The sequence below is a fragment of the Diadema antillarum genome, unplaced genomic scaffold (assembly GCF_040938485.1).
Source record: "Diadema antillarum isolate AM-2024a unplaced genomic scaffold, OU_Dant_1.0 scf00000176, whole genome shotgun sequence".
Lineage (NCBI taxonomy): Eukaryota > Metazoa > Echinodermata > Echinoidea > Diadematoida > Diadematidae > Diadema > Diadema antillarum.
In genome coordinates this window covers 552,781-570,444 of record NW_027271065.1, presented here as the reverse complement: position 1 = coordinate 570,444, position 17,664 = coordinate 552,781, and the positions used below count along the sequence as shown (strand labels likewise).

The window sequence follows — 17,664 nt, the reverse complement described above, 5'->3', positions numbered from 1 at the left end:
ACACACAGCGTACCGTGTGAGATGGACATAATAAAAGCGTAAAGAAGAAAACAGCAACAACAAAAAGGTTACCCATGTTGGGATGCACTTCTAAAAATGGTCTTCATCGCAAATTATGTAAAGACCTAATGTCGTCTATTTCCAATCTCAATCGCATAAAAAGTCAAATCCAGTTTTCGTACCACACTATTTTGCTTTTGAATAACAATTCTCTTCATGAAAGGCATTAGGTATATAAATATATTTTTTTCTTTTTAACTTTTTTTTTTTTTTTGGGGGGGGGGGGAGACATACTGTAGAGATGGACAGGGATTTTTTTCATTTGCCTGCAACTGTAATGTCCAACAGACGGATGTCTGGTGGACTATAATCCCTTGGCAATATGTTTTCTTACGTTTTCCGTATCTGCCATTGACACGTTGACGTTATATTGAGTCCCAACCCAGGCCTCAGAACTTGCGTTGATGCTGACCAAGGCAAAGAAGTTGATGTCATAGGGGAAATATCTGGGGTCCACCGTAACCTGACAACATGAACGCAAAAAGGACAAATGGATTTAGCTGAATTGTCATTACATAGAATTACAAAACGCGTAACTCTTTTTTCATAACCCGGAAGCTGTACATGTATATTGCATGTATATGCCGCGGGCTACTCCATTGTCGCTTGTTATAGGCTACTAGTAACAATCTCAGAAATCATCTATCTGGAATGAAGATGCCTCTTGTGATCGAGTTAGTCTTACACGTTATTTTGATTATAAAGAGGCAATGATATAAACAGATAATCACAAATACTGGTGGGTCATTATTGACGCGTATTCCGGATCAACACTCGTTTCTGCAGTGGTATAATAGAACAAGCAATATGATATGTCCCATAATGGCACATCTATAATGTGTACACTTCAAAAAACACTTCAGCAATATCGACATGAACAACATAACGTTTGCAATATCATTCCCTTATTTTTCTAGCTGCTTGAAGCACTTACAGAGGTTACCCTGCTGGAGAGATCAAAGTGTCCCGTAATGTGTTCACAATGTTTTTTACTATCGCGAAAACGGTCGAATAATGGCAGTGTAATATGATTTCTTACTTACTCTTATTATGAGTATCGTTTTTCACAGAAAGTTCGCTTATCAATGTTTCGTTTCACACTGTCCCTACTGGAAAGAACACTGTTTCCGACAGTGTGTTCACAGTGTGTTCACATAGTCGACTACGTAAAAACGCTCGAATCAGTGTAAAGGTCGTTTCACACTGTGGTGTGTTTTTCACATAGTGTTCACATAGTTATGCTTTGTTTCACACTGTGAATTGATGACCGACATCGTGTTCACACTGTTAAATCGCTCGAATGTAATAGTGTGAAGAGATTTCACACTGTGTTCAAATTGTGTTTTCACACTGTTGGGACAGTGTATTCTTTCCAAAAGGGGTGAATTACCGACTTGCATGCTCTGTGATTTAATGATTCCCAATGTGTTCACAATGTTAAAAACGCTCCATTTGAGCAGTGTGAAGAGATTGCACACTGCGTTCGCAGTGTGTTCACATTGTGTTTACATCATGTTTCTCACTGTGGGTCACTGTATTCTTTCCAGCAGTGCAGGCCCCGATTTCTTATAGATTACCAATCCATGTCATATGATGATCATTGCTTTGATGACGCACCTGAATATTTAACTCCAGTCAGATTGTCTCCTATATTTACAAAATTATGACAAACCTCAAGCCTGTTTTGGGAAAATAATCCCCTTAAAATAATGACAATAACAATGATAATTATGATAATCAATATAGGGCTTGACATGAGTGGTAGCCCCTGGCTAGGGGCCATTTCAAATAACCCCTGATGTCGGGCAACCAAGTTTCACAAAGGGTATCTTTTGGAGATCCGAACGGGCCATCTGAGGGAAAAAAAAAGTAAATATAGAGCCCTGCATAATGTATACAAAAGTGATAATAGATGTTGTCCTTTACTGGTGAATAGAGTACGAAACAATGTAAGCCTACACATATTGTATGTATGTATGTATGTATGTATGTATGCATATATGTATACCGATTGAATCAGCCAATTTGAGACGGAATCGGGTGGTAGAACTGCCGTCTTGCCATCAATGATGAAATCCGCTCCAGAATACTCCCCGTAATCTGTGGCTTGCTGAGTCCTCGTGCCCACGATACAGGCATCGTTCACTTCCGTTGCTCTGGCCTGGAGATTCTCGCATATTCTCGTTTCCTCGTCTGCTTTTGACCGTGCAAGAACAAATGGTGGCATGATGCCATGATATGAGTATTTACAAGATAAGTCAAACATTATATAGATGATGACTGGCGGGGGAGGGAACATACCGAATGTTCCACCCGAAGGGTTTGAAATGCTATTGAGGGAAGTTGATAAGTCCCGAGACGAAGTCGAGGTACATTTGTACTTATAACCTTCCGAAATAGCATTTCAAACCCTGAGGGGGAATGTTTGGCACATGTTCCCGACAACAAAAGTCGTCATCTGTTATATTATCTGTTATATTAAATGGGTTAGTCAAATACGTAAAACACTTCAACGTCAACCACCAGCACAACGCACTCGATCGCTTGTCAAATTCACTGATGTGCGCGCGCGATCCTAGGCCTTCGGTCATTTTGTTACGTGAAAATGTTTTTGCCATTGGAGAACATTACAAAGAACGTTTGTCTATGGGCGAACATAACGAATGTGCCTCCATCACGTGACTGTGTTTAACCAATCACTAACCGGTATTTGACTAACCTATCTAATATTTCTTAATATGTCAATGTGTAGCATGCTAATATTATATTCAGCCGCACGGGAGGAGCTGATGGGGGAGGGTTAACCCTATTCTAACTGGATTGGGGGGGGGGGGAGGTCAATTTGCCCCCCCCCCCTTCGACATTTCGCGTCGCGATTCCGCAACGCGTAAAGATTTTGCCGCGTCCTTTCAGGACTTTTTTCTTTGAAGTCTCCCGCATATTTTGAGACCAAATTTGCGATGTCCGGATACACCGTTCTGAAGTTACGTAATGTTTTGCGTACGCAAGTCAACCCAAAAATGGCTCAAATTCATGATATCGTGTGCAAATCCAATGCAAATTGTGTTTTTTGGTTAAATTGATATAAATTAGATTATTTCAACTTTTAACCCTTGAAATTAATCAATTTTAATGGAGATAAGCTTAAAAAGTGCCTGCAACAAATTTTGGCCAAAAAACAATAGAAAACAAAAGGTAAAAAACGATGAAATACATAAGAAATTAACAAAACAATAAAAAACAAAAGAAACTGATTTTTATTGTGCTATATTTTTACAAGAAAATTGTTCAGTGTGTCTTGAGGAACTCTTACACAAAAATTTAGCTATCATTCAGTCTTTTTAATGGAGTTATAGGTGAAAATATGATTTCATGCGTAAATTTGCATAATTGTAATTTACTAAAAATAGAAAATCAAAATTTTTCTTTTGTATGACCATGTAATCTTGAAATTGACATCTGGTTCTATGTTCAGGCAACATTTTGCGGCGATCGCGCGATCGGTGGCCGAGATCTGAAGACGGGGGGGGGGGGGTCCCCCCCCCCCCAGGTAAAAATTTGGTCTCAAATAGCCCAGTTAGATCAGGGTTAAAGGTCTCCTTGCCTGTGTTGGTTTTAACCTTCTATAATTCCTCTTCCGTAATTCGCCCCTTTTCTTTGACCTCTTCAGTCTCTTTCTGGTATTCCCTCCACTCTATAACCGCCCTTTTTCCTGTTTTTCTTCTTTCTCACAAGAGAGCTGCCATGTTTTTTTTTGTGGATTTCTCTATAAATGGCCATTCCTTTCCCTTCTTATGGTATTTTGCCTCTAGTTTCGTTCGTTCAACAGTTACTATACTGTAGCTGTATTGTTTATAAGGAGACTGAAAATTACAAACTTTGCTTTTTAGCAGTCCCCTCCATTTTCAATCGATTTTGATTTAGCATTTGTCATGAAAGAGAAAACACTTGCTGCATTTCGTGTTTCAGCATTTCCCTGATTATTTGCATGTCATGTAGTGATTTTGGGTTCTACGTGTATTCAAAGTCTTTTTCGCAATTACTTTGGAAATGAAATAATAAATGAAATGATGAAATGAAGCATTAATTATCAGAAGTGCTTAGAATAATTTATCTATTAAGAGAGGAAACTAGTGGCCCAATGTTACTTTTGTGTGTAATCATCCCATTTTCTTTGCTCATTTTTCCACCACCTCCACCACCGGAAAAAAAAATACATACAGGGTCTCACCTTCATTTTTCTAAAATACCAACGAACAACAGATGCTGAAGAAGAGGCAGGTCAAATGCGTCACAAGACATCACTTATACCCTCATTATACAGGATTATTTTTCAACTAAAAACTAGACTCACAACGCTTGAAGGGCGACCTCAAGCGGTACAAGTTTATAGCTTTAGATTTCCTCCATACAAGGTGCCAAATAAGCTTTACATCCTTCCTGGAAACGCAGAGAAAATGCTGCGTGCCTGGTTTTACAAGTTTGTATGGACTGTTATCATATCTATTTATTAATACAAAGTCAACTGAACAAAGTTATCGGGTAATGCTTGAATCTAACAGGGATACTATTTGGAAACACGTCAGTGATGAATTTAAAGTTGTATACTGTTATAATACATTGCAAATTGCATATTCAAAATAAGATTTCACGCAAAATGCATTTGAAGAGACAAATAAGAAAATGTATGTGTAATAGAAATGTCAGCAGACAATAATAAGCAGATGCTGCATGAGGAAAATGACCGCAAAAATACACACATAAAATATGATGCGAAAAATAAAAGTTCGCAGAGACGTGGGCACACCAGCGCTTTTATTAGTGGCTATTATAAGAACATATTCTTCACTCTTGCTTATGTAACCGGACATACGTTGTTATATGTATATGTCTTGGAATAGGATGGTTCAGAGAAAAAACAACAGCAACAACTGTACAAAATGTAAGTATTCTCAACAGTAACAAAACATTTCATCATCAACAGACACACAGAAACACCATAATTATTATTAATAACAAACACTTATTTTACCTGTACGGGGACATGAGTTCTCGTCGAAGGACGTACCACAGTCATTATAGTAGTCACATACTTCTTCTGGGGAATAGCACGCCTTGCTGACAGGACAGACAAGGCTACCTCCACAGGGCGCTGCAATTAGAAAATAATCACATAACATTTAACCCCTGCAGGAAGGACAGAAATGTTCAAAATTCTATTATAGTGGGTAGAATCACTAAATCTTCAGCGTTTTATATAAAAGTCTCCCCCTATCTCTGCCTGTCTCTTCGCCATTAATGAAAACACATAATTTATTAGAAACATTATGAGAAAAGGTTCCATAACATTTGTTCCTGCGACAATTTTTCACTCATGAAATATCAGCACTCTAAGCCAAACAGAGAACCTAACCACAGACTATAGCCAAACCTTAATCCATAATCCCTCAAATCAAACTTAACCTAAAACCTATCATAACCCTAACCGTATAACGTTCCCTGGAGAAAATAAGACCGGATCAACTGTCGCAGGAACAAGTGTCATATTACCATGAGAAACATGTAATAGAAAACATACAATCCACTTAAAGGAGCCCATTTTTTTTTGGGGGGGGGGAGGGAGGGAAATGAGCCAGTTTTGATGAACATGGGTATTTAGCACAGAACTCTGTGTGTAGAGTTCGGTGGTGTTTAGTGGGAAGACTGATACGAACGTGCGCTTGTCGGTGAGGGCGTAGTGGCCATTGTGGTTAAAACACCTTGCGTGGGACTGGGAGAAGGAGTCACGTCAGCTGTGTCTTTCGGCTGAACTGGCAAAGGTGGATCTGGTAGTGAAAAACGTAGAGATGGACACAAATCACAATGACCATTATGCAATTATCAGAAGACATTGTACATAACATATTAATCAGATATTCACTATTTTCTTATAGGTCTTTGCTTATTCCATTTAACTTATCATCTGTTTGTATAAAAGGAAAAAGTTAAATGCGTGGTTCCATCAGTACCATTGTATTCCACTTCATGCAGATACTATTGTTTGTGACAACGGAGTAAGAAGCGATGATCTCTTTCTTTTCTATCCAGACTATTGAGATTGGAAGAAAAACAAAATAAATACACTGTATGTATCAAATGGCGCAATTTGAAGTTGAAAAACAAACAAACACGAAAGACAACAACTTTGAAAACAGTATTTTTGATATCATTTCCAGTCTTTGTTATACACCAAATCCAGTCGTGATATGTCATTTCTCCACAGGTTTTGATTTTCTCTTTATCTTCCTCTATCCTTCTTTTTTTCACTCGTCTTCCCGAGAACAACGTCGATTCAGCTCACCAAAACAACGACTGTACAAGTCGTACGCTATGTTCACGCGTTCTCGCGGCTCACAGGAGGCGCCCTGCAGCGTGGCGTTGCGAACTGCCGTGGCGTATTCCCTGGCGTTGATGAGACAAGGATCGAACAGACCCTCGCCGCAACTCGGTCTGTACCTGCCGTAACGCAAGACGACGTTCACAAGACTGAGATTGGTGGCGGGCCGGTACGGTGTCTCCACGGTGGGTTCGGCGTTACCCACGTAGGAAACGGCGACTTCCACGCGGTCGACCTGGCTGCCCTCGAGCAACAATGACGTTCGGAGCTGCCACTCTATAGGCCCTTCCTCGGTCTGTAGAAAGGCGGCAACAACACTGATGATAATAATGATTATAATGATACCAGGTCAGCCCAGTCTTCATTTTTTTTTACCAAAAAGGAAATATGACTCACAAGTTATGTTAGGTATAAATAAATGTTACTCTACATGATACATATGGATATAACAGACATCTACAACAGGTTACTGCATTAATTCCAAATAAAATTCCATCTTATATCTGATTTAAAAAACTTTTACATTTTACTGGCATATATTTATCCATTTTCTTTGCTTGCTTTCGAAGAAATGAGAAAATGATAATAATGAAAATATTGTCCTATCAGCCTAGGGAAGCAGCTTGCAAGTGGGGCAAAGAAGGCAAACTATCGTAACCAAAGATACACACGCCGAGAAGAATGCGAACCTCAAATCATCTCTGAACCCTCTATAGTTATCAGAAAGCAGAAAACAGGGTTGACAAGCCTTAATCTCGAAGTTAAGCTCGCAGTTAGGGACCGTGTAGACGCACCCATAGTTAGCTAACCTCGAGGTTAGCTCGATGTTAAGAGCCGCGAGATATCTCAGGGTAAGCGCTCTTTTTAAACCACAAGCCACGTGGTTCCCCACTAAGCACCGTGTGGACACAAAAATCAACGATCTCAAAGGGGCAGGAGATTAACCTCGACGTTAGAGTTTGTCGTCTGAACGTATATAACTAATATTGGAATTGGTAATACCGAACACCTGGAACTCACCGCTGGGTTAACAGTCCGTGTGAGGACCACTGGCTCCAGCTGTGGCGAGCTCTGCGGTCCAAACGTGAAGTTAAACATCACGTAGCTGGTTCCAGAGAATGGGAGCCAGAGTGGTTGGAAAAGTATCTACACAGTCAGAAATAGGAACATGATTTCGCCGAAACGAAAACTTCATTTGCATTTCTCAAAGTGAGCACACAGAATAACATCATACAATACAATTCAAGGGTGACGAAAGTATAGACAATAATGAGTGAACATGCAATAACGATATAAGAGGTTCGACTAAATTGATATTCAGTGTAATTATATAGCGTTTAATTCATCAAAAAACTCTATCTTGTTATGTTTCACTCAAAGTATTCGTTGTAGGCCTATTTCAAAATAAGCTCTCATATTTTCTGAAATGATATCAAAGGCAACTTATCACGAACATTTTTAAGGTATAATTTACCATTTTGCAGAAGAAACAAAAACCTAGCATTGGTGCTTTAAAATAGTTCTAAAGTGTGAGTTAGGGATAGAAACAACCACTGTGAAAATTTGAATCAGTAAAATCGAAGTATTGTTAAATATACAAAATGTGAATAATAGTTATAATAAAAATATTTCCAACTAAATCGTATACTGCTACGGTTTATTGAGAAAAATGCTGACATCTCCTTATAACTTAGGCTTTATTGCAAAACTTTTACATGGAAGGGTGTTTTGTGGTACAACAGACCTACACATACACTGCAAAAAGTCCGGTGTTAAAAAGTGAACACCGAGCTGGTGTTAAATTTTCGGTGCTCATTTATGGTGCTAAATTTACACCTCCGGGTGTCATTTCCAAATATAAAACTGTTTTTTGAAGAGTTTCTTAGTAACTGCACTTCTTGTTGATTTTTAATTCAAACAAGACGATCAAGAATTTTACATTAAAATACTAGATTTTTGAAAAAATATGAAAATAAATTTACACCACAGTAACACCAGCTGGTGTGGTCACTTATTGAAGCTGGACGGGTGTTAAACCATTGATATTAACACCAACAAATATCAAATCAACACCATATGGTGTCATTTTTGAATTAATACCAGTACAGTGTCAAAATATCACCAGGTACAGTGTCAAATTAACACCACGAAGTGTCAGGTGAACACTTTTCAACACCATCACAGTGCATTTTCTACACCTGTGGGTGTGGTCCTCTATTAACACTTGATCGGTGTTAAATCTAACACCCATGGTGTTAAATCTAACACCGATGTTTTTACAGTGTATGCATGAAAGGCAATATCTTGAAGATTTTGCAAATGGCTGCTCCCAAAGGTAAACTGGACCTTTAAAGTTTACAACTAACTGATCATACCACGAGTGTAGCATTTTACAAAAAAAAAAAAAAAAAAAAAACACACACACAAACAAACAGACGAACAGCGAAATTACCTTCTAATGCACCAGAATGTTCACTCCATAACAAAATTAATTTCATATTCAAATTCCAATGCTTTCAATATTTTTCATGACTGGCTCTTGATATTACACTAGAATCCATTAGTTTATTTTCCTTTTTCTTTTCGGAAGTTTGATTTGTGATCTATCATCACTTGGTCTACTCCCATTTCGTCTTATAGCCATTTAGTCTCAACCCACATGATCTAATCCTGTTTCGTCTACAACCAGTTCATCTAATGACCATTTAGTCCAAGTGCCACTTAGCCTCATTACCAGTTGGTCTACTCCCATATCAGCTATGTCCACTTCGTCTAATACCCATAGTTTATAGACAAAATGCCAAACTGGGCACTTGACCAAGCGAGAAATAGACCAAACGGGCACTAGACGAAATTGATAGTAGACCCAGCGAGTTTATATAGCCTTAGTGGTGTTAGACGAACTGGGAAGTGCATTGTAGATCATCTGATAGTAGACCAAGAGGCACGGTTTGATAATAGACATGCACCCACCGACTCTATGGCTAATCCTGGGGTGGTTGAGCCGCTGAAGTACAGCACACCGGTGGGCGCCACACCAGCGCCATCCGGCACCCCCTCGGCACCGAAAGCTCCCACAATGGACGAATCCTGCTGGCAATGAGTCTTGAATGTTGACGCATACTCATTGACGTCTGGGCATGCTGTAATATCCCCTAATGGGTGAGTTGGAAACGACAAACAAAACAAAAAGACCACCTATTACGTTTCAAGGTGAGACACGTTTCAAACGCGATAGGAGTTTTTTGATCAAAGTCCATGTTTTCTTCTTTTTTATACATAGAAACTTTATTCACTTAAACATTGATGCAGATACAAAATAAATGCCACATAGAAAAATACATAAAGACAATTTAATACTTATTTGACAGGCAGCTACAAAACGTCTCAATGATATGAATACGATTCCACTTAATGTTAGATACAAAACTTTAAGCTTTTTTGAGACATATATTCGTCTACTTTCTCCGTTTGCTTGAAAATTTGACAAAATTGGTTTATAATATGTAATGATTTATTTTTTTTACCGAAAATGTAAAGTATTTTGCATTACAAATAAACCACCTTGTAACAAGTCCATGTTTTCATTATCATATCCAAACGTGGTGAACACAATTACAATGAATACTCACACCCTGAAATGAACTTAAAATTTTTTTTCTCAATACTCAGAATGAATTGGTGAATAATCTTAACCATCCCGAGGACAGACTGGCAATATCATTAACCTTCAGATTGAACAAAGTATAATGCATACCACACAAGCCTCTACACTCTTCACACCCCCTCCACCATACACATTATTGTTTAGCGTGATGCCAACAGCATGACACACAATCGGGAGATACTGTCACATAAGGTAAACGCGGCACCGAAGGGATGAGGTCATTTACATTTTCACTGTAATTGAGGCATAAAGAAAGGAAGGTAGAAGATTAACGCCAGTCTTGCCTCAAAACTCCCGACAAAAGCTTTAACGGAAAGCTGCAAAGTGTTGATGGTGACTTGAGAGCATCTCCCCTGTACCTGTTTGGCGCTCGGTGGTTATAGAATGGATGATCTTTCATTGCACATTATTGTTATTACAATGCTACTGGTCAGCAGATAGGTAAAGGCACTTTATTTGTTTCCTGGTCTTACCAAGGTAAATATGACCTTTCTGTGCACTAAGTCGTCTCTTCTAAGAATCGAATTTCTGCGCATGAGTAGACTAGCCTATACGTGCCAAACAATAGGCAGGACCCTATACCGAAGAGGTACTACACACTTTTACTCTACTATACTGGTAATCCTTAACATGAGGTCTACCCATTCTTGCTTCGCTATTATTCACAGGGGATATACCTCAGGACACAGTTCTGTTTCACGCAAACACAGACAGACAGACAAACAGGCAGACTAAGAAAGGGAGAGAAAGAGACAGAAAGAGAAGGTAAAGGAAAAGTATTATATCTCGCTATCTGAGACAACATGTGTATAGGCATGCATTATGATTATATCTTACAATCTAAGTATCTCTTAGGATGTTATACAAATATGCACTGGAAAATTCAAAGAACAATTTGATTAGAAATATATCCCCTCAAAAACAGACAGACACGCGCACACACATACACACACAACACACAACACACATACACATACACATACACAATGGTGTAAGGAAGGGATTCTCCTTTGCAATGGAAGTACTGGTATGTATACCTTGTGTCTCTTTGCAACCGATTTCGTCAAAACTTGTGCCGCAGTCATCAAAATTGTCGCATGCCCAGCTGTCCTCAAAGCATGCTTGGCTCACTGGGCAAAGCTGGCTAACGGCATCACACGTAGCTGTAGAGTTTGAGATGGAGAGAGAGAGAAGGAGGGGAGAGGGAGATAGATCATTGAAGATATTGAGGGAAAATTTAATCTCAGAATTCGTACGAGAGTTGTGAATTTGTAAAGTTTCAGTTTCATGCAAGTGCTGCTATCGCTATAGAAAAGGTGGCGACAACAGTACGACTTAAGTGCCGTGCAGGTATCCGTATCGAATTTTTAATTAATTTTCAATTTATTAAGCTTAACATGGTTTTAGACAAAAGACAAAGAAACGTTTGTGCCCCTCCCCCATTCTGTAGAACAACCTTGTTATCCACATTCAGTTCTCTATCTCCGTTACGGTTTGAAAACAGTGTTTATAGAAACACTATTTTTTTAAAGGTCCAACCCTTTGGAATAGTTTACCTCTTCTTCTTAAAAATATTCCATTCCTTAATGGTTTTAAACGTGCTTATAAAGATTATCTTATGAGTTTGTATTCTTCCTGTTACTGATTTGTTTGTAAGCTACTTTTGTATCGTTATCTACTTTTTTATGATTGTCCGTTTGTGTTTGTGTTTTGTGTCCTTCTTGATGTAATATTCTATATTTCTGGGGTTAACGTGTAATAAGACTTTAAAGTTCTTTTTGTTGTTCCCTATTCACATGAAATGAAATTTTCGAAGTTTGTATAGTTGTATATGTCCTTGTATTTTTATGTATTTTTATGATGAATGAAATAAACCGAACTGAACTGAACTGAAAAAAACATGCAAAAAAGATGATTACGTAATTCATTGAATTGTATATCATTGTAATATTCAATTACAATATATGCTAATCTTTTGAAATATATTAAAATATGAGCTGTATCATTTTGTTCATATTTATCATTATAATTACCACGCTGCTGCATGTTTGATAATGTTTTGGTGCTGTTTGTTTGTTTGTTTGTTTGTTTGTTTGAAAAGCACATAATACTTCCTAGCATTGTTCCTGACACAAGTTAAGGGCATTATTGTTTTCTCTCTCTCTGAAAGATGAAAGTATTCCCTTATTATGCTAGAAAAGAGAAAATATGTATTAATCTCTTTATCATTTTCTTTATTATGCTGACCTGCAGTGACAAGTGTTGTAGCCTTTTCACCCAGCGACTTTTGAGCGGATTGTCCCGTTTCCCTCAAACTTCACTGATGTGATACTATAGCTCTAAATTTACTAAATCCGCACATGTAATTATACGTTGACTGAACTAGATATCTGTAGGGCCTATCGGTCTACACACACACACACACACACACACACACACACACACACACACAATATATATATATATATATATATATATATATATATATATATATGTATATACTATATATAATATATATACTACTGTATGTATACGTTTATATATATTTATATATATATATATATATATATATATATATATATGTTGATAAGGTAGTCCACGTGTTGGCAAGATAAAAAGATAAGTAACAAAGCTGCAACAAAGTTCATGCTGTATTCACCAACGGTTTATTTCTTCACACAAATTTTCGAGCGTCTCGCCGCCCTTTCTCAAGTGTTGATATCAACACTTGAGAAAGGGCGGCGAGACGCTCGAAAATTTGTGTGAAGAAATAAACCGTTGGTGAATACAGCATGAACTTTGTTGCAGCTTTGTTACTTATCTTTATATATATATATATATATATATATATATATATATATATATATATATTATAATGGATAAGACGAGTATAAAGCTAAGCAATAAGAAGGATGGATGTTCCACTAGAATTTAAAATGGTGCTGTGAATGTTTTCGAAAGTTCACGTTGTCATGAAACCTGTTTTACACAATCAAATATAGTTACGGACAATAGCTAAGCTCATAATATCAACACCATCTAACGATTCTTCCACTGGATCATGTACACACAAACTAGTCATTTATATGCAGTCTTTTGTCAATTTATCCAGTTTATAAATTTACTATAACCATCATAACAAAGTCATCAATTCTACATGTACTTCAAAACAAATTATCGCGAAGGCGTATCTTTTTTTCTCTTGTCAAATTCATGTCAGAATAAACAGTCAAGTCTGAATCGCTTATTCTTCAGGACATGCAACTAAGGATATTAAAAGGAGACTATAATAGGTCAAAGTATCATCACCTTTATCTCATTTTCACACAAGATACATAAAGTGGTCAATGTTAGTGTTCTGGTAATATAAAAAAAAAATATGACCTAATTTAACACTTCTTGTGTTTCATAACTTTTAATTTGTCAGTTTCGGTAAAACTGACACTGCTTGACAGTTTAGTTTTGCTCTATCATCAAAGCCACTCAAATCGTATTAGTGTATCTATAGCAAGACAAGTGTGCTCTCTATACCATATATTGTGTGACATGCATGGACGTCAGTTGGAGTCAAACCACGTGCATTGCCCTTCCGGACTGATAAGTATATCTATAGAAAAGTATATACTTTCCACGTCGTTCGGAAGCGAGTTGAGATTGTAACTATATATGCAGACTGTTTTGGTCTAATCCTCCGCATGCCACCATTCAGGCAGTATTAGGTGCAATAACGCAAGCGTTAATCTATTTAAGCCTCGCCCCTTCTGGATTTCTAACTCATCTCAAGGTTTGTCTCGATCTTTGTCAATTCATAAACATCTAAGAAATTGGTTTCCGGAAGTGATGACGTCACCACTGAGGCATGTAAGCATCGTACATAAAAGCGATCCGAGGAGTGTTTCTCCACTAAAAGCAGAGTGACACACTATATCGAACTCTCCCGAGTTACAAAACCACAGGCTATTATGAAGCAAGATATACTGATTAATCGTTTGTGTCACTCTTCTTATGACTAAACACTCTGCAAAAATATAGTACATGTATTATATATATATATATATATATGAAAAAAATACTTAAGTATTTCCTGGCTCCTGGCCAATGGCTCTTTACTTACGCTATGACCCAACGATCACATTAGGCAAAGATTAAAGATGTGAAATAAATTTGAATTGAATTAAACCACACACATACACACACACACACACACGCACACACACACAATCGTGCACATGACTGTAAGCGTTCTTAACAACAAGGCCTTTTGTAAAGTTTGAGTCTCTCCCACAAACTCCCATGGATATCCAGTAAGAAGCCCTTATTGGTTTCTGTTGCTTTTGTTGGTTATTATTGGTTTCTTATTGGAACCAAAACTCCATCCAGAAGTCCAGCAGTTCATTACATATCTGATGTAAACACCATCAGAAATCCAATAGAAACCAAGTCTTCAGACCTAATACAGGATGTCTTTCAGGAAGTTCTGAAATGACTTAATTTTTCCTATTTTCACCAAACACTTCTTGAATAGTCATGTAAATAGGCAAATGAGTAGCTTAATGGTGTTATCTCCACACAATTTGACATCATGTAATTTTGAATTGGTACACAAAATCTTGATATCTCCACTTCGTTTTGTTTTTGTTTTCTTTTCTTTCTTTCTTTTTTGCCTACAGGGTTTGTATGGCAATAGAAAATTTGTTGTGGTGTGACATATCATTATCATCTCATTCGTCTACACTTGCGTGTTTTTCTACAAACACGTATGGTAAAGGGTTGATATTTCTTTAATTGTCCATGCAAAACTGCCAAGCCCTATTTCATTCAACTCCCAGCAAAAGTGTCGCCTTCTGTAATATGTTGAAACAGAGCAATAAAAATGCCGCTATGTCATAGGGATACAATTGGAACTCTTTTCCTGTATATTGATAGCAAAAGAAATTGTTATTTACATTTGGCAGCAGAGTTTTGAGTATTTGAAAAACAAAATGTTATGATGATTGTCATATATATAATTATATTATTCAGGGCCTAGGCTCAGCCAAAGAACCTTTAGCAAGCAAGCAAACAAACAAACAAACAAACGAAAACTTTTCGCATAAATAAAATCCTGGAGTGTTAAGAAACAAATTCCTTTTGGTGATAAAACCATTAAGTAATTGCTTTAATAAAGCAACGGTTATAGGAAACCAAAACCCAGTTCAAGGAGGAAATGGGAACCTTACACTTATCAGACCCCCCCCCCCGTCTCTCTCTCTCTCTATCTCCGTCTCTCATCAGAATGACAATATTAGTTTTGCATGAGATTTGTACAAGTCCAACTCTGGACCACTATAATATGATTGCATTCATCGATGATCAAGACACAGACATCATTGGCTTGTCTTCAAACTCTTTCATATTCAAATGTAACGTGTAATTCTATTATTTTTATTAGTCAAGCTTATATTGACGCTTATTGTTGCGCTATAATTGTGATCATTCTACTGTCTGCATGTTGCATGGTATGGTATTGTCTATTTTCTGTTATCTTTTCTTTTTTAAACTTAAAGCGTGAAATAAACAAGAAACTGGAAAAAAATCCTGAAAAAAGGGAAAAATCAGTATTAGAATGATACAACGAGAACAGTGCTCATTTATCACGGCTCTGCAGAAGCGGGCAGGAAAAAGACACACTATCTTCCTCAGCATAATCGGTATACTCACGTGCGATCACCCCCGTCTGGCCATGAGCAAGGTTGAGATCATGGCACCACCACACCAGCAGGAATAAGAATGGAGTCATCATCCACATGGTAAAAGAAGGACTCCCACGGCAGCCAAAATATAATCACGCAGTTGTCTTTTGCTGCATGGGATTTGACTCAATATCAAGCGAAGGGTACAACTATGAAACCAAAACAGCCTGTCTCGTATCGCTCATGAAGCTGAAGAAAGTCGTCCTGAACGGCTGCTTTCTAAAATGAGGAGGAAGGGTATTCTGGACAACCTAAATAGAAAATGTCTCTCAATGATTGTCTCTGATATTCGGTTTATCGGAACCCGATTTTCACAAGAACGTGATATCCAGCTACAGGTGAAACGGATGAGAGTAGAACGATGCACCTCAAACTTGAAGACACGGTACTGGCACAGGTCGAACACCTCTCTTTACGAATTACGTGGGGCCGGGACGTCTTCCACTCCTTAGTTCCGGTTATTGAGTTAATGTGGACATTAACTCCAAGCAAGGGATTCCTAACTGTCTGTACAATCTTTGTTATTAATCTGCAGTCATATGTCATCTCCTTGACTTGATCGGGGAGGTGGAGAGAACCTGAAGGCATTCACTTGGTGGAGGGTGACAGGCTTCAGAACACTGCGCGACATGTAATGCATGGGTCTTTTTACTGGTTGGTGTGGTCAGCTTGATACCCCTATAGAACACCGGGGAATGTGCGTATTTTCTATACAAGCTATTCGCACACTGTAAAGGTGGTCATCTGAGACCCATCTTACGTAATTCGATTTTGCCCTGAATGGTAGCAGATCGCGTCACGTATAAAGAAGCACCCACTCGCTCCGGTGAACTTCCTGAAAGCTGTGCTATGAAGGATGGATCTATTTTAACAGTAGGGAATGTCCACTCAGAGATACGAATGGAGCAGATGGTCTACGTCTGCAACATACTTTGGAATGTTTGTGTGTCTGTTGGGACTTTAGGGGGTATCACTTTTCATAACTCCACCACGTAGAACTACATCAATTTCTTGCAGGCAGATCGAGCTCGACTCCGTTACCCACCTCCCAATGCCTCCCTGGTCCTATGGAAGCAATCCTGGGTGGACAGGAGGGGAATATCCCTCTAATGTGGGTGAGCACCATGAGCGCATCATCATCCAACCACGCCCATGGGGTAATCAATAACATCAAATGTCCCTTGATGCGGATGATATGAAAAGTACAAGAGTTTGTGAATGCAGTTGTGCTTACTTATATAAGCAAGCTATATAGCTACCAACTTATGACCACTTTTCGGTAAGTTTTATAGGGCTCACACGGGTAAATAATTTTCCATAGAGACGTACACGTGTGTTGAAATTCGAAATAAAAAAAATAATATCTCAAAAATAGCTTGGAGAAATTAGGTACTTCATCTTCACTAACCTGAATAAGTGAGATATATCTTTTCATTCATCAAATTCCTAAGGCGGGTTCTCCAGCTCAAGTTCTGTCCAAGGGTCCGCGAAGCCAGACTACGAGTTCTTTTCACTCAAAATATCACCTATTTTCTGCACATGCACTCAATAAAACACAATCCCTTCAAATCCCATGAGAAAAGCTTTCATTTTCCAACCAAAATGCATCTTGTAGATGAATTCATACTCAATATCGCAGCTATTCATTTTTTTTAACTGCTTGATTTGTAACTATTTTTCTTCTTCATTTATTTTGGTATCTTTGGTATGAATATGAGAAGTGGTCTGGTACATTCCATTTTATTTACAGGTGTGAACCCTATACTGTAGCCACATAGGTAGGCTACTTGACTCGAGACTGATGCGAGACGTTGTTCCGAAGATATCTG

The 17,664-nt window shown here is 38.1% G+C and overlaps 2 protein-coding genes across 2 annotated transcripts in view; one reads left to right on the top strand and one right to left on the bottom strand.

Annotated features, from left to right (window-relative positions):
• LOC139722898 (uncharacterized) overlaps positions 1 to 15,882 on the bottom strand; it is a 41,850-nt gene extending 25,968 nt beyond the window's left edge. The window contains exons 1-9 of the mRNA XM_071634179.1: positions 15,804 to 15,882; positions 11,141 to 11,266; positions 9,410 to 9,591; positions 7,457 to 7,582; positions 6,401 to 6,731; positions 5,775 to 5,885; positions 5,093 to 5,212; positions 2,069 to 2,253; positions 395 to 523 (exon numbers count right to left, since the gene is read on the bottom strand). Of these exons, the coding sequence (XP_071490280.1) occupies positions 395 to 523; positions 2,069 to 2,253; positions 5,093 to 5,212; positions 5,775 to 5,885; positions 6,401 to 6,731; positions 7,457 to 7,582; positions 9,410 to 9,591; positions 11,141 to 11,266; positions 15,804 to 15,882 (1,389 nt within the window). The remainder of the gene's footprint in view (positions 1 to 394; positions 524 to 2,068; positions 2,254 to 5,092; positions 5,213 to 5,774; positions 5,886 to 6,400; positions 6,732 to 7,456; positions 7,583 to 9,409; positions 9,592 to 11,140; positions 11,267 to 15,803) is intronic.
• A 1,004-nt stretch (positions 15,883 to 16,886) lies between these two features.
• LOC139722897 (uncharacterized) overlaps positions 16,887 to 17,664 on the top strand; it is a 109,363-nt gene continuing 108,585 nt past the window's right edge. The window contains exon 1 of the mRNA XM_071634177.1: positions 16,887 to 16,992. Coding sequence (XP_071490278.1) covers positions 16,887 to 16,992 — 106 coding nt within the window. The remainder of the gene's footprint in view (positions 16,993 to 17,664) is intronic.